This window comes from Neoarius graeffei, chromosome 4 (genome assembly GCF_027579695.1).
Source record: "Neoarius graeffei isolate fNeoGra1 chromosome 4, fNeoGra1.pri, whole genome shotgun sequence".
NCBI classification, from domain to species: domain Eukaryota; kingdom Metazoa; phylum Chordata; class Actinopteri; order Siluriformes; family Ariidae; genus Neoarius; species Neoarius graeffei.
The window spans coordinates 75463356-75484340 of NC_083572.1; the positions used below are offsets into that span (position 1 = coordinate 75463356).

Here is a 20985-nt window from a genome sequence, read left to right on the forward strand (position 1 = left end):
TCATCTTCCAGACCTCACTTTGATCTCCACCATTTGTTAACTGCCATTTCTTAATAACATTTTTTGTGCCTGGGCTTTAGGAGAGGCTTCTTTTGTGGACAGCATCCATGCATGCCATTCCTCTGCAATGTACGCCATATTGTATCACGGGAAATAGTCGCCCCAGTTTGGCTTTCTACTTCTTTAGATAACCGCAGTGAACTTGCATACCGATTTTCTTCAACCCTTCTCATCAGAAGATGCTCCTGTTGAGGTGTTAACTTCCGTGGACGACCTGCATGTCTCTGTGAGATGGTTGCAGTTCCATCTTTCTTAAATTTTTGTACCACTTTTGCTACAGTATTCTGACTGATAAGTAAAGCTTTGCTGATCTTCTTGTAGCCTTCACCTTTGTGGTGTAAAGAAATTATTTTCTTTGGGGAATTCTGAAGAGACAAGTTGAGCATCACTCTCCATCCAGCATCCAGTCACTAAAAGAGGTCATTGTTGAAGAATGGAAAAAGATTGATGTTGCAAAATGTTGCCAACTTGTTCATTCCATGCCTAGAAGACTTGGTGCTGTCATTAAAAATCATGGAGGCCATACAAAGTACTAGATGTAGTAGTTTTTGTTGTGGGGTGTACTCATTTTTGCACCACCCTAATTTGAGTAAAACTGAAAAAATGTGCAATCTAAGTTATATTATTAACCTTACTTTCACGCTATAAGTTAAACAGATGTTATATTAAACTTTGTCTTGTCAACATTTTGGAAATTGTTTGTGTTCATTGAGATATTGTTTAAAATGTTACTTTTCAAAGGGGGTGTACTCATTTACGCTCAGCACTGTAGCTTGCAACATTTATTGCACAAGGTGGCCCACTTTAGATCGTTCCTTCTGGACTAGACCGGGCCGGAGTGAGCTGTGCCATCACTCACAGTCTAGTTTTGATATGTTTAAATATAACATATATTTTGCTTGAAAACTGTGCTTGTGGTATGTTTCTTTAAAATAATGGTTTGATATGTTGATTTTTAATGCAGTGAATTTAATATATCCATCACTTATGGGTCCATATACGTTTTAGGACCACTGTATTTATTCTTAGTGAGCATTTAATTAGAGTATCGTTTTTCATTACAGACCTATTATTGATTGTGTGGGTTTGATTGTGGAGAGGTTAAGGATGCAAACACTGCCTTCTTCATGAAAGCACTGAAGCACAGTGATCATAGAAACTGCTACACTGGATAGCATAGTGTCTAATAATAATAATAATACAGAATTTTAATGCATGATGTTTCTCAGTATAAAATAAGCACAGCCATGATGCATAATACCTATTACATGAAAAGAGATTGTAGCTCACATTTATAGACTCTATAACGTGGCCGACCAGTCAGTCAAAGGCAACAGAAAAAGTCTTACATCACAATATGTGCACACTAGTACAACTACCACTATGACAGCAATATAAATGTATAATGATTATGATGACAGAAGACAGTTTGTATTTCCTAAGTGCCATGTCACTGATTTTGAATTTGTGGGACTTCTGGTGCGCCTTGTTTTCCACAATGTGTTTCAAATCTGGCTTGCTTTCAGTTGTGGCTACTCAAAGCAATTCTTTCATGTGTGTCAGTAAGAATAGTGCGATGCTTTGATTTCACATGTTTCAGGGTTGAAAAACTGCCCATTCAGCCACAAGAGCATCAGTGAAGTCAGGTACTGATATCAGGTGAGGAGGCCTGGTGTGCAGTCAGTGTTCCAGTTCATCTCAAAGATATTCAGAAGGGTTGAGGTCAGGGCTCAGTGCTGGCCCCTTGAGTTCTTCCAATCCAACCTTGGCAAGCCATATCTTCATGGACCTTGCCTTGTGCACAGGGGCATTGTCAAGACGGTACAGGTTTGGGCCATGTAGTTCCAGTAAAGTGAAATCTTAATGCTACAGTATACAAAGACATCCTAGACAATTATGTGCTTCCAACTTTGTGGCAACAGTTTGGGGAGGAGCTACATCAAATATTTTCATGATGCATGATGGTCAGGTGTCCACATACTTTTGGCCAGATAGAGTATGTAATTGTCCTACCATCTGCTAGTGGTACTCCGGAAATGTACTTTCCTTTTTTTTCTGTCCTTAAATATATAAAAGCATATAGCGCTACAGAGATACCTTCATTAATCAGCTCAGTCAAGGCACTTTAAGCACTAAAGAACGACATTAGCCATTGTTTCTAGACGCATGTTTTATTCTGAACCAGCATACTTCAATATTTGAACCCAATATGTTTGCAGAATTTTGCATTTGTAGGAAATGAAAACTGACTTTGTTAACAATTTTTAAGGTTTAAATTTTAAATAGAATCAGTGTCCGTGATTATGAAGCCCACATTTATAGGCAGATAGAGAACATGTTGGTTAAGCACACACACAGGTTTAAAAGTGACTGTATTTTTAAAAAATAAGCTAAAAGCATATATTTGATGAAAAATTACATGATAGTGTATGCAATGACTAGTGTATAACATCGTTTTTGCTGTTAATCTATAGCTTTCCCAGATAGCAGACTTGTCTTATGGTACACAGCAACACTTGTGTGTATATGAAAAGCCATGCAAACTGTATTAGTGTTTTTGGAAACAGGAAACGATACGTTGCAGAGGGTCTTTGCTCCACATTGTATCATCCCAGGCCTGGAACCAGCCAGTAAAAGTGGGTGGCTCAAAGCCCTGCTTAATGATGCTGATAGGAGTACCACAACGGCCAGAGGGGTCTGACTTCACATAATCATTAGCTGAAGGAACAAATACAAGAAAAAATATTATCTTTATCTGAATTACATTGCACTGTTATAATAACCTCATGTTACAGTGATAGTTAGGCTAATGTTGCTAGCATGTAAGGGAAGCATAGATCAAACAGGTTAGCATTGTGCAAACCTAAATCATCACACACTTATTTCAAATGGCATGAAGTTCTTCAGTAATCTCAAATAGACTTGCTTATCTCATTTCTGACACTGTATGGCACAATATTCTATCAAAAAACTGACAAAAGTATGTTGCAGAGTACTTGATTAATGCAATATCCGCCCTATGACCAGAAGTTTGCAAATTCAAATCCTTACGATTCCATGCTTCCTGGGTGGAAAGGATGGCCTTTGTCAAATCAAATTTTTGCTGACTGCTGGCATCTGTCTACAGAATAACTCACTTAACGCTACCTTCCTACGAGGTTACTTGAGCTTCAATTCAAAAAGATGAGGCTTCTGGCTTCATCTGCCTTGGAAAAAGCATGTATTAGACTTCAGTCTCTCATGGTAGCAGTCATGCAATAGCTAGTAGATGAAAATTGGCAACAAAAAAATAAATTTTTCTCTCCACTGTCCCCAGAAAAAAAATTATAACTATATATGCATGGCCCTGCTCCATCCTATAAATGAAAAAAATAACATTACATTACATTTCATTACATGGCATTTAGCAGATGCTCTTATCCAGAGTGATAGATATAATGTTCAATAATAATGTTAAACGTGTTCCTGCTAGAGCACATAGGTCATCAAAGAGAAATCTAGTAGTCATCTCAAAAACTCAGCCAAAGATGTTTATTTACAACAGACACAAAGACTGTACGCATCTCCCTACCCAAAAATCTGAGAGTCTCTCACCGGGCGGCACATTGTGTAAGTGGTTAGCACAGTTGCCTCACAGCAAGAAGGTTCTGGGTTCGAGCCCAGCAGCCAGCGGGGGCCTTTCTGTGCGGAGTTTGCATGTTCTCCCCATGTCTGCGTGAGTTTCCTCCGGGTGCTCCGGTTTCCCCCACAGTTCAAAGACATGCGGTTAGGTTAATATGGAACGGCCTTGGGCTGAGGTGCCCTTGAGCAAAGCACCTAACTGATCCCCGGGCGCTGTTAGCATGGCTGCCCACTGCTCTGGGTATGTGTGTGTCAGTGGCGGCTGGTAGTCTTTCAAACAGGGGAGGCTGGTCGGTTACGATATTTCCAGATTTTAAAAGAAAAAACACATCAATTTTGCCCATACTCTTGCCTCTGATCTGGCTGATTGTTGGCAGCGTCACAAACTGTGAAATAACAGGTTATTTTGGCCTATTAGCCTACTGTCCAATATACATGATGGTGGTGTTGGGGGAGTATATTTTAACATTTTATATTTTAAAATTGTGGCATGTGGCATGTTGTTTAAAAATTGATCATTATTGAAAGCAGCTCTTTGTCAGGAACCTCAGCAGTAACAGCAGAGTGTTCTGGAATAGGCACAAGCACTGACCTTGGGGAGCCAAACATAGAGCTGGGTGCCACACATTTCATTCAATGACACTTTCCCTATATTTTACTTATTTTGACTGAGAAATGTTTTATTGACTATTTTGATAACCCTTCACTTTTAATCCAGGTCTGTAGTGTGAAATGTTCTCGGCTGTGTTTTTGTTTAAAAATGTTTTCCAAATTGTAGCTGTGTTTAATTCATATCCAGAGAAATATATATTCCAATATAATATACTCAGCATAAACATTTTAAATAGATTCTATATTTAGGAACGAGTATTATTCCCTACCTTTTTCACCAAGTCAATTTGAGGCGTTGGTCTACCCTGCTCTTTAATTTTAATTTTTTCCTCGAAAGGAAGACTGGCAAATGGCTTCGCCAAAATTAAATCAGAAATGCTTGGCATCCGTGCGCAGCTTTCTTGCTAGCTGACTAGCCCCCTCAAGTTCAAGTTCAGTCACTCAAATAAACGAAATTTCTGGAACTAAGATAGCAAACTTGACAACACTATATTTACACTTTATTTACAATGAAAATATATACAAATTAGGGGCGGCACGGTGGTGTAGTGGTTAGCGCTGTCGCCTCACAGCAAGAAGGTCCTGGGTTCGAGCCCCGGGGCCGGCGAGGGCCTTTCTGTGTGGAGTTTGCATGTTCTCCCCGTGTCCGCGTGGGTTTCCTCCGGGTGCTCCGGTTTCCCCCACAGTCCAAAGACATGCAGGTTAGGTTAACTGGTGACTCTAAATTGACCGTAGGTGTGAATGTGAGTGTGAATGGTTGTCTGTGTCTGTGTCAGCCCTGTGATGACCTGGCGACTTGTCCAGGGTGTACCCCGCCTTTCGCCCGTAGTCAGCTGGGATAGGCTCCAGCTTGCCTGCGACCCTGTAGAAGGATAAAGCGGCTAGAGATAATGAGATGAGATATATACAAATTAAAAAAGCTGGTAGAAACCGTATGTAATGAATGAAATTGAAATGTAAGCTGATCTCTTACAATACACCACAGCACTTGCGAATCCGCATGGGACTGAACTGAGATTCACCGCTGCCTGTCTATTTGAAACGAGCTGTCAATCAAAGAAAATATCCGGCCGCTTTCACCAATCACCAGTCTCCTCGCGGAAACCTTTGCCATGTCCCCCCACTGTGAGGCTGGGAGTCCGTGGGTGGGCGTTTTCGCAGTATTTGTCCAATAATCGTCTTGCATTTTGAGATTGAAAAGCGCAGAGCTCCCAAATGCCATTGAAGTGCACTGAGGCTGGGCTGCATCGCGCTGTCACGAGGGGGAAAAACTCACACACACATTAGGCGAACTGGGGAAAGTTATAATGGAATGATTTCGCACTGTAGTTGGGTTGAGCACATATATTTCTGGATCTGCTTTCCAATGAAGGTACCGCGCCTTTTAAATCTGATACCTGGTGGGTGCGTAAGTTCCAATAGAATAACTAGAAACAAACAAAGGGAACTCACACACCTAGATGCCGATATAATAATGCACTTTTATTACATATTAAAACAAACAAAAAGTGCTACCAAAGTGAAAAGTACAAACGTTTCGGTCACAATCAGACCATCCTCAGTGCAAACAATTAAAAATAAAGACACGCCCTTATATAGACAAGGCCACATACACGGAAGACAGGTAGTAGGCCTTATTGAATGATGATTTTGATTTGACTTGTTTTCTATGAATAGTTTGTATACTTAGTCTTACGCTTATTGTCCGATGGGTTTTTTTTTAATTATTATTATTTTTCTTTTCATGTGACATTTGTTGTAATTATGTATTATGTCATTGGTTGTATGATGGCGGGAACGGTGCTGATGATAGGATGTCTTTATCCATGCACCCTAACCTGTATTCAGGCTTGGTTAAAGGCCTACTACCTGTCTTCCGTGTATGTGGCCTTGTCTATATAAGGGCGTCTTTATTTTTAATTGTTTGCACTGAGGATGGTCTGATTGTGACCGAAACGTTTGTACTTTTCACTTTGGTAGCACTTTTTGTTTGTTTTAATATGTAATAAAAGTGCATTATTATATCGGCATCTAGGTGTGCGAGTTCCCTTTGTTTGTTTCTTATGATTCTGGATCTGAAATAGCAATGTTATAAGGTCGGCTATAACATAAGCCTAGCGCAATTCATCCTACACGATGTTCGTCATTTTTAGAGGAGGCTGAGCCTCCCTCGTTGTCTTAGAGCAATCGCCCGTGGTGTGTGTGTTCACTGCTTCCGGTGGGTTAAATGCAGAGAGGAATTTCACAAGTGTGTGATGAATAAAGTTGTGCTTTTCTATAAAGTTGTGTGTTTGTCAACAGATTTCAGACAGTGGTATGGTATCTGACGGGATATGACAACCGTGTGTAGCATCAGCAGTAGGCTACCTATTTTATCTGATCCGCTCTTCTCCACTTCGTTGGCCTCGTTACCAATCCAGAGAAAGATCTAAGGAGAGAAAAGAAAGACAGAACATTGCCATCCTGTACATTCAGACCCAGCAGGCTGTATTTATTTAATTTATTAATACATCAGGTAGGTTAGCTGGGGGCCGTTTCATTGAAGTAATAGAAATAGTAGAGAAGAGATTTGTTGGAACATGCAGCGATACCTGGTCCCAGGTATCCAGCAGCATGACATCGTCTGTGGCCAAATCAGACTGAGAGAGCTCTCCTGGCACTTCCTCTGCCTAGGAACAGGACAGGGGAGAAAGAGAGAGAGAGAGAGAAGACATATATATATATATATATATATATATATATATAAAAAGCATTTATCTTAACTTTTCTTTTACTCATTTTTACTTATTACTCTTCTAGTACCAATTTGAGCCACTGCATTAAAATAACTTGTAACTGATATCCTACTAGGTCAATATCGAGGTCAGTGAAGTTAATTCAGAGTAGTAATTGTTAAACTGCAACATCCACTGACTCCTGCTCTGTGAACTCACTATGAGACGGCCGGTTTTGTTGGAGCAGCCAAACAGACGAGGTGGTTTAACTGTATTCCGCAGACTGCGGGAGGTCTGATAGTCCTGCTTTCCACCAAGAGCACACCAAAACTCCACTGAGAGAGAGAGAGATTTTAACCAATAATATTTTTGTACAGCACAGATGGTTTATAACATTAACGTAACATTAACACTGAAAGATTTGCATGTTTGAACCCTCAGTGATGTCAAAGAGAGCTGCATCTTGTAAGTAAACTGTGTTAATAGCTAATACTTAGGCAAGTTATTAGCTCCCTGCATGTTCAAAACAGGATATTTTTAATGAACACATTTTTTCCTCCATTATTGTGATGGATCAGCATCATTTCCACTCATGTTTAGAAGACAGTTCTAAAACAGCCTGCTTTTATCAGCCAATCAATATATCTTATTTATAGAGAAATTTTCATTAAAGAAATCTGAAAGGCATTTGTTTTGAGTGTGCTATTTGATGAATGATCACCTGGTTCCTTCCCCTCAGTCACTTCAGTAGCACTGCCACCTAGGGTGCTGCAGACGTATTTTGCAGCAGACATCTCCTCATCTGTGGCCCCAGCTCCTATCCACAGAAATATGGACTCTGGAGTCTTCAGCACAAACACATCATTGGTGTTCAGATTTGCAGCACAGGGATTCACCTGAGAGGAGAGAAGATCCAATGTTTACTGATAGTTTTCTATCTCAGATAGAGATTTAGTGAGATTTAACAGATTGCGCTCTACAAGGCTTTTAGCTTGGTACTGTAGTGTGTAAGTTGAAGTAATGGTACATACAATTTGTGTTTGCAAATTCTGCATGCTGCCGTACTTCATCACATTTCTATTCCATTTATATGGGTTTGTTTATAGGCATTGTTAAAGAAATTAAGTCAGTAATAGACTCTATTAGGGCAGTGATATGACATGCTCATTGCTATTTCATACATTCATTTATCTTCAATAACTACTATATCCTAAACAAGTTTACGGTGGTTCCAGCGCCAATTCTGGTTACACTGGGCACAAAGCGGGATAATTCACCACTGATGGGACATCACTCCAACGCAGGGTACTGTTCACGTGCATATTCACACTTATGGCAATTTAACATACTCAGTCTGCCCGCCTTTATGTTTTTGGACAGTAAAAGAAAACCAAAGTCCCTGGAAGAAACCCATGCAAACATGGGGAGAATGTGCAAAACTCCACACATGATCCACACAGGCAATAACCAGGACTCAGGATTGAACCCAGGACCCTGGAGTTGGAAGGCAGCAATACTAGCTACTATACCACTGTCAGACCCTTGCTCGTCTACATTTTTATTTATTGCTATATCAAAGTTAATTTGATATTAGAATAGTGTACAGGCATGAATGAGTCTTAATTTCATTAATCATGATGGGCATCAGCCATCCACTTGGCTAGCTCTCGAGCTCAAGCTCAATAGCATGACCTGGCTACAGCAAGTATCAGAACAAGAATCATATGATTTAAATGAATAAAGATGTAAACAATTAATTAACATTAAAATAGCACAGCAAAAGTGGGTAGCATCATCAAATAATAACAGGCGAATTAAAGACTTTACTACACAGATAATGCACCCAATGAAACATCCCTACTCTTATCTGATTGGCTAAACAGAGTTCTGCAGATGGACTAATTTGCATAATGTTAAGCTTTGCTAAACTCACAGAGCGACCATACAAATCTGGCAAACATGTAAGTGGATATTTATCGCAATCAAATTTTTAATTTCCCTGAGGGAGCCCGCCCAAAGGGATCAATAAAGTTCTATCTAATCTAATCTAATCTAATCTAATCTAGGAGGACAGAATGTGTATAGTATGCAATACCTGACATAAAAAAAAATACAGAAATTATTCATTTCTAGCACTACGACGTGACTGGCTACAAGGCAGTAATGGGTGTGGCTGACCTCAACAGCACGTGTAGCACGGGTGGAGCTCTGACGGATATGGAAGAGGCGTGTACTTCCTGCATTGCTTTGCCCGCCTTCTCGTGAAGTCCCGCCCAAGAAAATGATCATCGGTTTGTCCTTGTACAGGCTCATCAAATGGGGCGGTTCCTGGCCTTGAGTGACACGCACCTGTAAAGGAGATCATACAGCAGCGCTGGAGGTTACATTGAAGTTCATGTGTTCATCTTGAACTGACTATTTTAAACAAACAAAAATATTTTTTGCGCATAAATTTGGATCTGTTTGAATATGCATGTTTACAGCTATTAATTATTGGGTTCAGTGGGTTTCCTTTTATTCCTGCTTTGATGTTTGGGTCACACATGGTCATATAATCTGCAGGAATGTTGCTCATTTAATGAAATCCACACTAACTAAACATTTGAAAGACTACCAGAAAATTTACTGATAACTGAAGGTGTTTAAAAATCTTTGTACCCACACGTAAAGACATCTCAACAAATGACAAATATGCTTTTAGGCCTGCAGACATTTAAGTTATTAAAAAAACTAGGTAGAGAGACAGAAAAACCAGACACTTCTGATAGCCAGAAGCACCTGTAAAGCACGGGCGATTGCTCTAAGACAACGAGGGAGGCTCAGCCTCCTCTAAAAATGACGAACATCGTGTAGGATGAATTGCGCTAGGCTTATGTTATAGCCGACCTTATAACATTGCTATTTCAGATCCAGAATCATAGAAATATATGTGCTCAACCCAACTACAGTGTGAAATCATTCCATTATAACTTTCCCCAGTTCGCCTAATGTGTGTGTGAGTTTTTCCCCCTCGTGACAACACGATGCAGCCCAGCCTCAGTGGACTTCAATGGCATTTGGGAGCTATGCGCTTTTCAATATCAAAATGCAAGACGATTATTGGACAAATACTGCAAAAACGCCCGCCCACGGACTCCCAGCCTCACAGTGGGAGGGACATGGCAAAGCTTTCCGCGAGGAGACTGGTGATTGGTGAAAGCGGCCGGATATTTTATTTGATTGACAGCTCGTTTCAAATATAGACAGGCAGCGGTGAATTTCAGTTCAGTCCCATGCGGATTCGCAAGTGCTGTGGTGTATTGTAAGAGATCAGCTTACATTTCGATTTCATTCATTACATACGGTTTCTACCAGCTTTTTTAGTTTGTATATATTTTCATTGTAAATAAAGTGTAAATATAGTGTTGTCAAGTTTGCTATCTTGGTTCCAGAAATTTCGTTTATTTGAGTGACTGAACTTGAACTTGAGGGGGCTAGTCAGCTAGCAAGAAAGCTGTGCACGGATGCCAAGCATTGTTGATTTAATTTTGGCGAAGCCATTTGCCAGTCTTCCTTTCGAGGAAAAAATTAAAATTAAAGAGCAGGGTAGACCAATGCCTCAAATTGACTTGGTGAAAAAAGTAGGGAATAATACTCGTTCCTTTCAGCTCTCCTGGTACGAGAAAGTGAATTGGCTAACAGCAAGTGACCCACATCAACAACAGTAAATAGGCTACTTTAGTAATATGTCATGGATGGACCAAAAATATAGAATCTATTTAAAATGTTTATGCTGAGTATATTATATTGGAATATATATTTCTCTGGATATGAATTAAACACAGCTACAATTTGGAAAACATTTTTAAACAAAAACACAGCTGAGAACATTTCACACTACAGACCTGGATTAAAAGTGAAGGGTTATCAAAATTGTCAATAAAACATTTCTCAGTCAAAATAAGTAAAATATAGGGAAAGTGTCATTGAATGAAATGTGTGGCACCCAGCTCTATGTTTGGCTCCCTAAGGTCAGTGCTTGTGCCTATTCCAGAACACTCTGCTGTTACTGCTGACGTTCCTGACAAAGAGCTGCTTTCAATAATGATCAATTTTTAAACAACATGCCACAATTTTAAAATATAAAATATTAAAATATACCCCCCCCCAACACCACCATCATGTATATTGGACAGTAGGCTAATGGGCCAAAAGAACCTGTTATTTCAGTTTGTGACCCTGCCAACAATCAGCCAGATCAGAGGCAAGAGTATGGGCAAAATTGATGTGTTTTTTCTTTTTTCTTTTAAAATCTGGAAATATCATAACCGACCAGCCTCCCCTGTTTGAAAGACTACCAGCCGCCACTGCTGTAAAGGTTGCATTATCCAAGCTCTCCATGTCCAACTAACCTTGTTCAAAGAGCTTCAGAAAATTTAACATAGCAAATCCAAAACTGTTTGCAATCATCTAACAGACTTGATTCATAAACTGAGAGAAAAGAAAGGATAAAAAAATGAAACTCTGCCTTAAACTGCTGAGAACACACTGAGGTTCTGGTGTCCCTATGATTGGGAAGGTGAACCTCAGAATTTGTTATCAGTGCTATTGAGACAAGTCTGACCTGCACAGGAGATCCATCCATGGAGTCATCCAATTTGACTGTTAAAAAGGCAGAGGCGACCAACTCATCCTTCGTGCACTTCAGCCCCTGCCTAGAGCAATCAAGACCAATTTACAAATACCAGTCAGTATTACAGTCAGTTACTGAGTGAGTCAGTTAGGATTAAGGCTTATGTCTGGACTGTCTCACCAGGTGTAGATGATGTGCTTCTCGCTGCCTTTCTGTTTATAGCTGTAGAGGATCAGATAGCAGTCTCCTCCATAGAACTGATTGTAGGTGGAGGGGTCCACAGGAACCTTTTCCCCATTTTCAATACGCCACACCTGCAAAGGTAACTCAAGATTACAAAATCTTGACGAAAGTCGACTCAGGTGTTAAACGAGGTAGAACACTGAACTCTACAGTGCTGTGAAGTGACAGTAAGGCATCAGTTCAGAATGATGGCAAGTTTAGAAGACAGCTTCAGTTACCTTCCCTTGAAATGTATGATTGAAAACCTACTGTTCAAGAGCTCTCAATAATACTCACTCTAAACTGCACCTAGATGGAAATATAGAGGGTTAGTCAAAATTATGTTAACACTAATGGATTATTTTTCTCTTGCAGATAAACATACGCCATGGGCCATATCTCAACCACACATTCCAGGTTGATGGATAGGTCGCGGTGGACCGTTGCCGTGGCCTCCACACTCCTCTGATTTGACGCCCTGTGATTTCTGGTTATGGGGTGTGGTGAAGGAGCGTGTGCATAGCAGGAATGTTTGCGATATCAGTGACCTCAAGGACAGAGTAACTGAACTGAATGAACCCTTTATTGTCACTGTTACCAGTGAAATTGACCATCAACCTGTCCTTACAGAGGGGGAACAGGACAGGAAGACAGGGATAAAAGAAAAGAAACACAGTAGTAACATGAGGAAAGATGAGGAAAAAAAGAACACCCCCCCACTATGCTCCTATCAGGAGTACAGTGTGGGAGCATTTAAAAAACCTCCGCACAAGCACACAAATACACAAGTACACTTTAAAACATGGGACTTGAGGGGGGAAAGGGGGGAAGGGGGAGCAATCAGGGGTGGGGGGGAAGGGGTAAGGGGGTAGGAGGGGAGGGGAGGAGGTAGAGGTAGCCCAGTGCAAGCAAGCAGCCGTCCGCTCCTGCAGCCATGCAAACAGCGCCGGTCATGCACCCGCTTGTCACACTGGGGGTGAAAAACGGCGACCGCGGAAAATTGGGGAAGGAATGCGAAGAATGCGAGAGTGTCTCCCAGCAGTGACCTTCTGGGGGAAATGTTGCCCCAGCAACGGCCTTGATCGAGGCCGGTGCTGTTCAGGGAGCCGAATGTCGATAAGATAGGGATTGTTTGGTCTTTCGAACAGACGCAGTCTTTACACATCCACACCACTCGTCCATATCTGTCCATTTCGTCCATATCTGTCCATTTCTGTTCAATTCAATTCCATTTGGTCTCCGAAATACTTATTCCTTGCAAAGCCGAAAGCGTCTCCCAGATGACAACCATTGTTGTGGTTCAAGTTGTATAGCCACAGTCAGGTGGGTTCCCCTGAACCCAGAAACTGTGTCAATTTCGGTAGGAGACCAGTTTATCAAATCCATGCTTTTTTAGTTTAGAAATTCAATGCGGAGAAAGTCTCTCAAAAAAAAAAAAGTATAGGCAGACGAGACGAAACAAAGAGCACAAGCAGGAAAAAAAGGAGAGGAGAGCAGAGAAATGTGACCGCCTTCCGTGAGAGCACAGAGAAAAAAAAAAAGGACTGTAGTATCATCTATTCCCTGCGAAATGTGTGTCCAGACTTTAAATGGTACTGTTGCTCGCTGGTTTTTGTGTGTTGAACACGATGGCGAACAGGTTGAGACCGTCCTGTAAATCATCTTGCACATATGATGTACTGTATGTTTTGTGAATAAATGGTTTCTACCATTTAAGTGTTAACATAATTTTGACTAACCCTGTATGTGTGTGCATGGTGCCTTGCATCACATCTAGGGTGTATTCCTGCCTTCGGCCAGTGTTCCGAAATACACTGTGACTCAGACCAGGATAAAGTGGTTACTGAAGATGAATGAATGAATATACAGAGATTACAGATCTCCAGGCCAAGATCATACATGCAGTGTTTTCTGATGATATTAGACAGGTGGTTAAAAAAATGTCCATTTGTGCAATATAATCACTTGCACTACTAGTTAGAACAGATATTGATCTAATGGTAGTGCAAATTCTGGACAAAACTACTTGTAGATTATGTACTCATAACCTATGTTTAGGATTGGCTTTACACCTGGCTATTGGTCTATATGGACAGCTGAGTTGAATCATTTGATGCTCTTGATATATCACTGTAAAAATGATTTGTTTTAACTTAAAGTTAGTACCCGGGCTGCCTTAAAATTTTGAGTTCATTGAAATTCATATAGGAAGTTAAATTTTTCGCCTCATTGTGTTAACTTACTATATTAATTTCAATGAACTCAAAATTTTAAGGCAGCCCGGGTACTAACTTTTTAAGTTAGGGGCAGAATACCTTAAATCATCAGAATCTCATATTCAAAATCTACCTGTTTTCATTATCAGATTCTCATATTCAAAATCACACTTTAAAATCACATCTGCAAACAAGGTGCAAATACATTTGTATATAGTAGACTTGTGTTCTGATTTACCTGCACCTCACCCGAGCCATCATCCACCATACCGTGTTGAGCAGCCATGACTTTGTTGGAGTGCAGGCTGGATGCATCAAAGGGGATCTGCTTCACTGTGGCAATTTTCCCAATAGTGTAGGCCTTCCCTGGGCCCATGGTTTGATCCTTATCCTTCCAGTTACTGAAGTACTGTTTAAACAAGGTGGTCTCCCCACCAGCAGGCATCACCTGGATCTAATCACAAGTGATTAACAGATGTTGACATCTAGACTTCAGCTAGATGTTGACAGATTTGAGCTGTGAGGAGCTCTGATTGCATTTTTACCAGGGTTGTTTTAGGGTAATTTTGGTCCTTGATAAAATGTTCTGCAGCACTCATGGCCGCCTTACGTTCAGCATCACTGGCTTTTGGACCTAAACAGCAAAAGAAAGCCAATGGGGCAGATTACTTTAGCCTTAGAGTTCAGTTTAATTTCAGTTCAGTCCTCAATGATCCTCATGCACACTTTGATTCAATTCCAGTTTTATCACACCAAAGCAAGATATGAATTCACTTCAACTGAACTGGGTCTCTCATATTGCCAATTCTATTTTTTTCTGGCTGCGATGAACAGTACAGTTCTGTTATAAACTCATATTATTTACTTTTTATTCAACAATCAGTTAAGACCTTCTCAAGTCTGTTAAATCAGGAGAACCCTGCAGTGTTCAGCATGCCAAGATTTAGGTGAGCGTTTCTAACTTTTATATGGCTAAGTAATTTCTGGAGTAAGTAACTGATAAGGGAAACAGCACTCTGAGATCACAATGCTCACCTTTCCACAAGAAGATTCTGCCACCTTTTCCATTGTCAAGGATGTAGCATTCATTGGGAGAAAGCATCTCCTGTTTGAATGGATTGCTCTCAGCCACCACAGAGGTCTTCATGGAACCTGCAGCATCAGAAATCTAACATATACACACACATATGATTTGCATTATATCTACCAGTCTTATTAAATGACTGCAAACATGTTTTACTGGGAAAGATGCCACTCGTATTTTTCATATGAACTACATCTGGGACATGGAGAACCAAAAGCGTGATATAAATCTCAATATGTCACTCATGAGGAAATTGATGAATTGTTTTAATAAATTTGGGTACTCTATTTGTACATGCGTTGATATAATAAAAAGAAAATCACATGTTGGCTTGAAGATGTGAAGTTGATTTTTTCGTGTTGAAAAACTCACATTTTTCATACAAAATACATCACGGATCTCAGGGATATATTTCCTGATATTTCACTCTGATGATGTCACTTCCAGTGGTTTCCCGCTGACTTGACGCGTGTTGTCAAAATGATGAACCAGTTCAAAATTTAAATTCTTTTGATTAACTTGCATTGTTTTTTTGTGGATATGTCCAAATAATATAAAGAACATTACACGGTGGTGTGAAGGTATGAAGTTTATCTTCTCATTTGCTTCACTCACTCATGAAATATACATTCACCACTCAAAGATAAACTCTGTAATATCCTATATATAAGACGTATTTAATGATTCGTTATGCATTTAATATTTATGAATGCCATTTAAATCATATTTATTTCATATTTGCAATCATAAATGTTTCATATTTACACACACAAAACCACAGCGAATGGTTTACCATGTAAAGAGTGCCCTGCTTGTTGGTTCTATCAGCAGCTGCATCATCATCATCAGCACTTCCTGCTGGGATGTCGGGTTTGGGTCCAAGAACCTAAAAATATGAAATCCTTGAAACAAACACTTCCAGTAGTTCAGTGACTAAGTGTTTCCTACAGTTAAATCCACCCAAGTTCGACAGCTTGTATGAGGAATTAGTGGCACAGTCTTTAATGCTTTATGTTGAGGCTTAGAATCTCAATTTCATTTGAGATTATATATCTATATTTGCAATTGTTGTGATTGTTTAAAAATAGTTTGCCCCATCACTCTGAATGTCAGCAGTCAGCCAGGGTAAGGTTTTTCGACGATAGTTTTGCACTGGATCTACAATGCTAATGTAGTAAATCTTGAGACAAGATTATAGCTGCCAGTTTCACACTTTGTAAACTGCATGCCAAAATCATTACACATTCTCCCCAAATTATGTTGAATTGTTCAGTACCTCAAATAAGCCTGCGTATATGGTGTCTGTCACAGAAGCCATTATCATTTTCATCAGCAGTACATAGTTTGGTGTTATGGTATAAGAATGCATGGAATTAGTTAGATTAGATTAGATTCACTTTATTCATCCCACATCAGGGAAATTCACGTGTTACAGTAGCAAGAAAATGTCAAACAGATAACAAATAAAAATTAGATAAACGAAGGATTAAATACAGAGGGCTACTTGCATTATCTACCGTGAAAAAGTATAGAAAAATTGCCTTGTTGAGAGGCTCGAAAAAATTGCACATTACAGGTAGACTCTGTATATATATACACACACATATATACATAAATAATATTATATATGCATAAAAATAGTTTAGGGCCTATATTATTGCACATAATAATTGCATCGATGAGAGATGGCAGAGGTAGTAGTGGTGAAGTAGTGCAAATTAAATGACAAACAGGTTATTGGTGCTACGAATTGCATTAGAATCAATTTGGATGATAATTTCACTTAATATAATACTGTACATAGTGGTTGCATAGCTTCAGTGCAAAACTAAAGAAGACCATGCAGGTCTTGGCTCACTGACTGTAGTGTAAGAGTAATTTTTTTTTTTTACCAGACTATTTCTGTAATAATGTACTTTCATGTCCAATTCTCTTGGAAAATGCCTCAATAAAAAGTTATTTAGAAGCATTTGTGTATCAGTTAGTCCATTTCTACCCTCAATGACCCTTACCTTAATAACGGCCTCCGGCTCTGAGCCCTCATCAATCATCTCCAGCTTGGCACGACCACTACGTTCGTTATCGCGGATGTCAATGGCTAGCTGAGATGCTTTCAGGCGTTCATATCGGTTACACTTACTGCCACACCACTGATAAATGTCCTGAAACGATAACACAAAACCATGCCAAACAGTGTTATTCTTGGTATTACTATAAGTTACTGTGTATGTGTCATGCAAAGAGTGCAAAATAACTAGTGTGGTCTCAAACTGATTATTTTTCTGTAGTGTCCTGGTGTCCACTGTGAAGCCTGTACAAACTATTAAGTAGTCAATTGCAGCCTATTCAGTTGCTGTTTGCTAGATTTTCTAGCAACTGAATAGGCTCCAAAAGAGGAATGCTATGCTTCTCTTTTCTAGAAACTCTTCTCTGTACTGCAACAGTGACCAAAACCAGACTTTCATTCAAGTTTTCTTGATAACTAATGGATATTAAAATGAATTTTAGCATTTGGAACAAAGGTTTCGGCGGCACGGTGGTGTAGTGGTTAGCGCTGTCGCCTCACAGCAAGAAGGTCCTGGGTTCGAGCCCCGGGGCCGGCGAGGGCCTTTCTGTGTGGAGTTTGCATGTTCTCCCCGTGTCCGCGTGGGTTTCCTCCGGGTGCTCCGGTTTCCCCCACAGTCCAAAGACATGCAGGTTAGGTTAACTGGTGACTCTAAATTGACCGTAGGTGTGAATGTGAGTGTGAATGGTTGTCTGTGTCTATGTGTCAGCCCTGTGATGACCTGGCGACTTGTCCAGGGTGTACCCCGCCTTTCGCCCGTAGTCAGCTGGGATAGGCTCCAGCTTGCCTGCGACCCTGTAGAAGGATAAAGCGGCTAGAGATAATGAGATGAGATGAACAAAGGTTTCATTTCCTCATGCTTAAAAGACTCTGGATGACACAATACAAGTAATTAATTCCTATGTAATAATCAATTATTATAAATGATTAGATTCTTGCTAGTGTTAATGATATATATTCTGTTGCATAATAATGTCTGAAAGATAAAGGATATGACACATCGTGCTAAGGATAACTGTCCAACAAGTTCCTGTACGCTGCTTTGTGACACCTGACCTTGCCCAGGTCGATGATGAAACAGTCTCCCTGGTTGAAGCTGGCCCATGACAGAGAAACCTCAGTGGCACGGGTCATCCTCCGCCCTTTAACATGGAGCAATCGCTTCACGTCCATGTCATTGATCACCACGTGTTGAAAGCCAGAGGCCACACCACCTTGCTGTGTGTATGAAGGAGGAGTAGCAAAGAGACATCACTGCCCTGAACACTGAAAACTCAGAGCTGAAAAAACTGCTGCATGAAAAATTCCTAAATATAGATATTTGAGCAGTGGAGCTCCTGATAAGTGTATGAGCAAAATATTTGCAAGGGCACAAACTCAACCTGAATAGAATAATAATATTATTATACATTTCTATGTTTATATATCATTATATGGACATCGTATGGTCGCAAAAGCCATCAAAATCAGCTCGATGCATAACCATATTCTCTTAAGTATGGTACTCTGCTATTAATTAAACTCTTATCTCTGTACTCTGCTAATATTCTGTTCCACACAAGTTCTCTAAACACTGGTTCTGTTATTCAACCGGTAAATCAGTGTCAACATATCCAGTACATTACATTTTACATCATACTTAAATGTTAAATCAACAAGGGCATGATGCTGAAGGCTCTGAAGATGTTAAAAGTTAAAAAAAAAAATTACACAAAGCAAACTAACACTTTTTCACATTCCGGCCATCAGTAAAACATTGCCTAGAAAAAAAATCTCTTTGCTAACCAGCAACATCCAAACAATCAGAAAACAAAGAAGTGTCTTTACTCTGTCAATCATGTTGCAGGTTGATTTACAAACTCACCCACCTGCATTAGCATTTAGACAGCATGTAACCTAGATATGTCTTTTAGGTTGTGGTTTTGGAAGGAACAGTAAAGGTATTTTCAGATGAACTCGCTGACTCTAATTCAGCTCTTTCAGTGATTCATCAGTGTAGGTGTGACGCAACACTGCAGATGTTTAATACTGTAAATGCTGATTCATTACTGTAGGCATGAATGCATTGTATTTTGCTCTTTGTTATTCCATTAAAATGTTTTTCTTTCTGTTCTCATCACACTTTTTTTCACTGTTTGTGTGCTGTCCTCACACAGGAGACACACAAACACAGTGCTATAAAGTATTCAGCATGAAGGGAAATTTTCCAGTTTTTCCAGTGGGCTAAAAAATGTTTTTTCCGATTTTCTCGTGGGCTCGGTGCATGTGTTTACTAGATCAGACCGTTTGTCTTGCCACTACTAGAGTTCACAAAAACTAAAAAACAAATGTACGGTCTCATGACTCATGGTTGTAATATCACATGGGTGGCATGAGTTGACAGAGTAGAAGTATAATATTGTACTCCAACTTTACTCTCAGCAACAAAGGAATAAAGGATGACTATCTCTCTGCTCTGATACAGACTTTGGGAATGAGGATGTTAGTGCAAGAAAAAACAACAACAAAGACTGTCTTATTAATTTACAAAAGAACAAACCCACATCTTTAATCTAATTAATATTTCAGAAGGAACATATGATGTTTGAAGAATGTTGGTACATTTCAGTTTCTATGTGATAAAAAGAATATGCTACCTTGTACATAACACCGGACTTGAAGTAGCCAAGGAAGGTGAGGGACTCGTTGTTCTGGACCTCACGGAACTGAACTGGACTTCCACCCAAGAAGTCATCCAACTGGATAGCAAAGATTGCTGCAGCTCCACGCTCATCCTGGGAACACTCATCCCCTAAGCAGACATGACATATACATGACATATACAGACTGTGTGTGTGTGTGTGTGTGTGTGTGTGTGTGTGTGTGTGTGTGTGTGTGTGTGTGTGTGTGTGTACTTGCTACATATTGAGGATGGAAATAAATTTTTTATCAACAGAGTTAGGGCAGTTTTGGGAAGTAGGGACATTTTGGCTGGTCCTCACATCTTCAAAGGGCTGTATGAGGGTTAAGACTTACTTTTAGGGCTCAGGTTGGAATTAGGTTCAGGTTAGGGTAAGAGTTTGGGTTAAGCATTTAATTGTGATGATTAATGTTAGGGTAAGGGACTAGGGAATACATTATGTCAATAAGTGTCTCCACAAAAATAGAAATACAAGTGTGTGTGTGTGTGTGCTTCATTTTAAATACTTCAAAATGTGAACCAAGAAATACTGTAGGTATAAGTGAATTCAGTAAATGTTTATTATTAAATGCTTTGTTAACTGAAAAATGTTAGCTCTTTTTGGAACAATCTAGATAATCTAGTTCACTTTAAATAGGTAAATGTTTCACACCATACACACACACACATTTTATATATATATATATATATATATATATATATATATATATATATATACACACATACACACACACACACATACATACAGTGCTCAGCGTAAATGAGTACACCCCCTTTGAAAAGTAACATTTTAAACAGTATCTCAATGAACACAAACAGTTTCCAAAATGTTGAAAAGACAAAGTTTAATATAACATCTGTTTAACTTATAACAGGAAAGTAAGGTTAATAATATAAACTTGGATTACACATTTTTCAGTTTTACTCAAATTAGGGTGGTGCAAAAATGACTACACCCCACAACAAAAACTACTACATCTAGTACTTTGTATGGCCTCCATGATTTTTAATGACAGCACCAAGTCTTCTCGGCATGGAATGAACAAGTTGGCGACATTTTGCAACATCAATCTTTTTCCATTCTTCAACAATGACCTCT

At 39.6% G+C, this 20985-nt stretch overlaps 1 protein-coding gene across 1 annotated transcript in view; it reads right to left on the reverse strand.

The window, feature by feature from the left end:
- Window positions 1-2212: 2212 nt before the first annotated feature.
- Window positions 2213-20985, reverse strand: part of scinla (scinderin like a) — a 38090-nt gene continuing 19317 nt past the window's right edge. Inside the window, exons 3-17 of the mRNA XM_060919721.1 lie at window positions 19843-19997; window positions 18263-18424; window positions 17154-17303; window positions 15935-16027; window positions 15093-15225; window positions 14603-14691; window positions 14296-14511; window positions 11800-11933; window positions 11611-11701; window positions 9186-9356; window positions 7729-7903; window positions 7227-7342; window positions 6885-6962; window positions 6661-6721; window positions 2213-2778 (exon numbers count right to left, since the gene is read on the reverse strand). Of these exons, the coding sequence (XP_060775704.1) occupies window positions 2609-2778; window positions 6661-6721; window positions 6885-6962; window positions 7227-7342; window positions 7729-7903; window positions 9186-9356; window positions 11611-11701; window positions 11800-11933; window positions 14296-14511; window positions 14603-14691; window positions 15093-15225; window positions 15935-16027; window positions 17154-17303; window positions 18263-18424; window positions 19843-19997 (1994 nt within the window). The 3' untranslated portion in view covers window positions 2213-2608. The remainder of the gene's footprint in view (window positions 2779-6660; window positions 6722-6884; window positions 6963-7226; window positions 7343-7728; window positions 7904-9185; window positions 9357-11610; window positions 11702-11799; window positions 11934-14295; window positions 14512-14602; window positions 14692-15092; window positions 15226-15934; window positions 16028-17153; window positions 17304-18262; window positions 18425-19842; window positions 19998-20985) is intronic.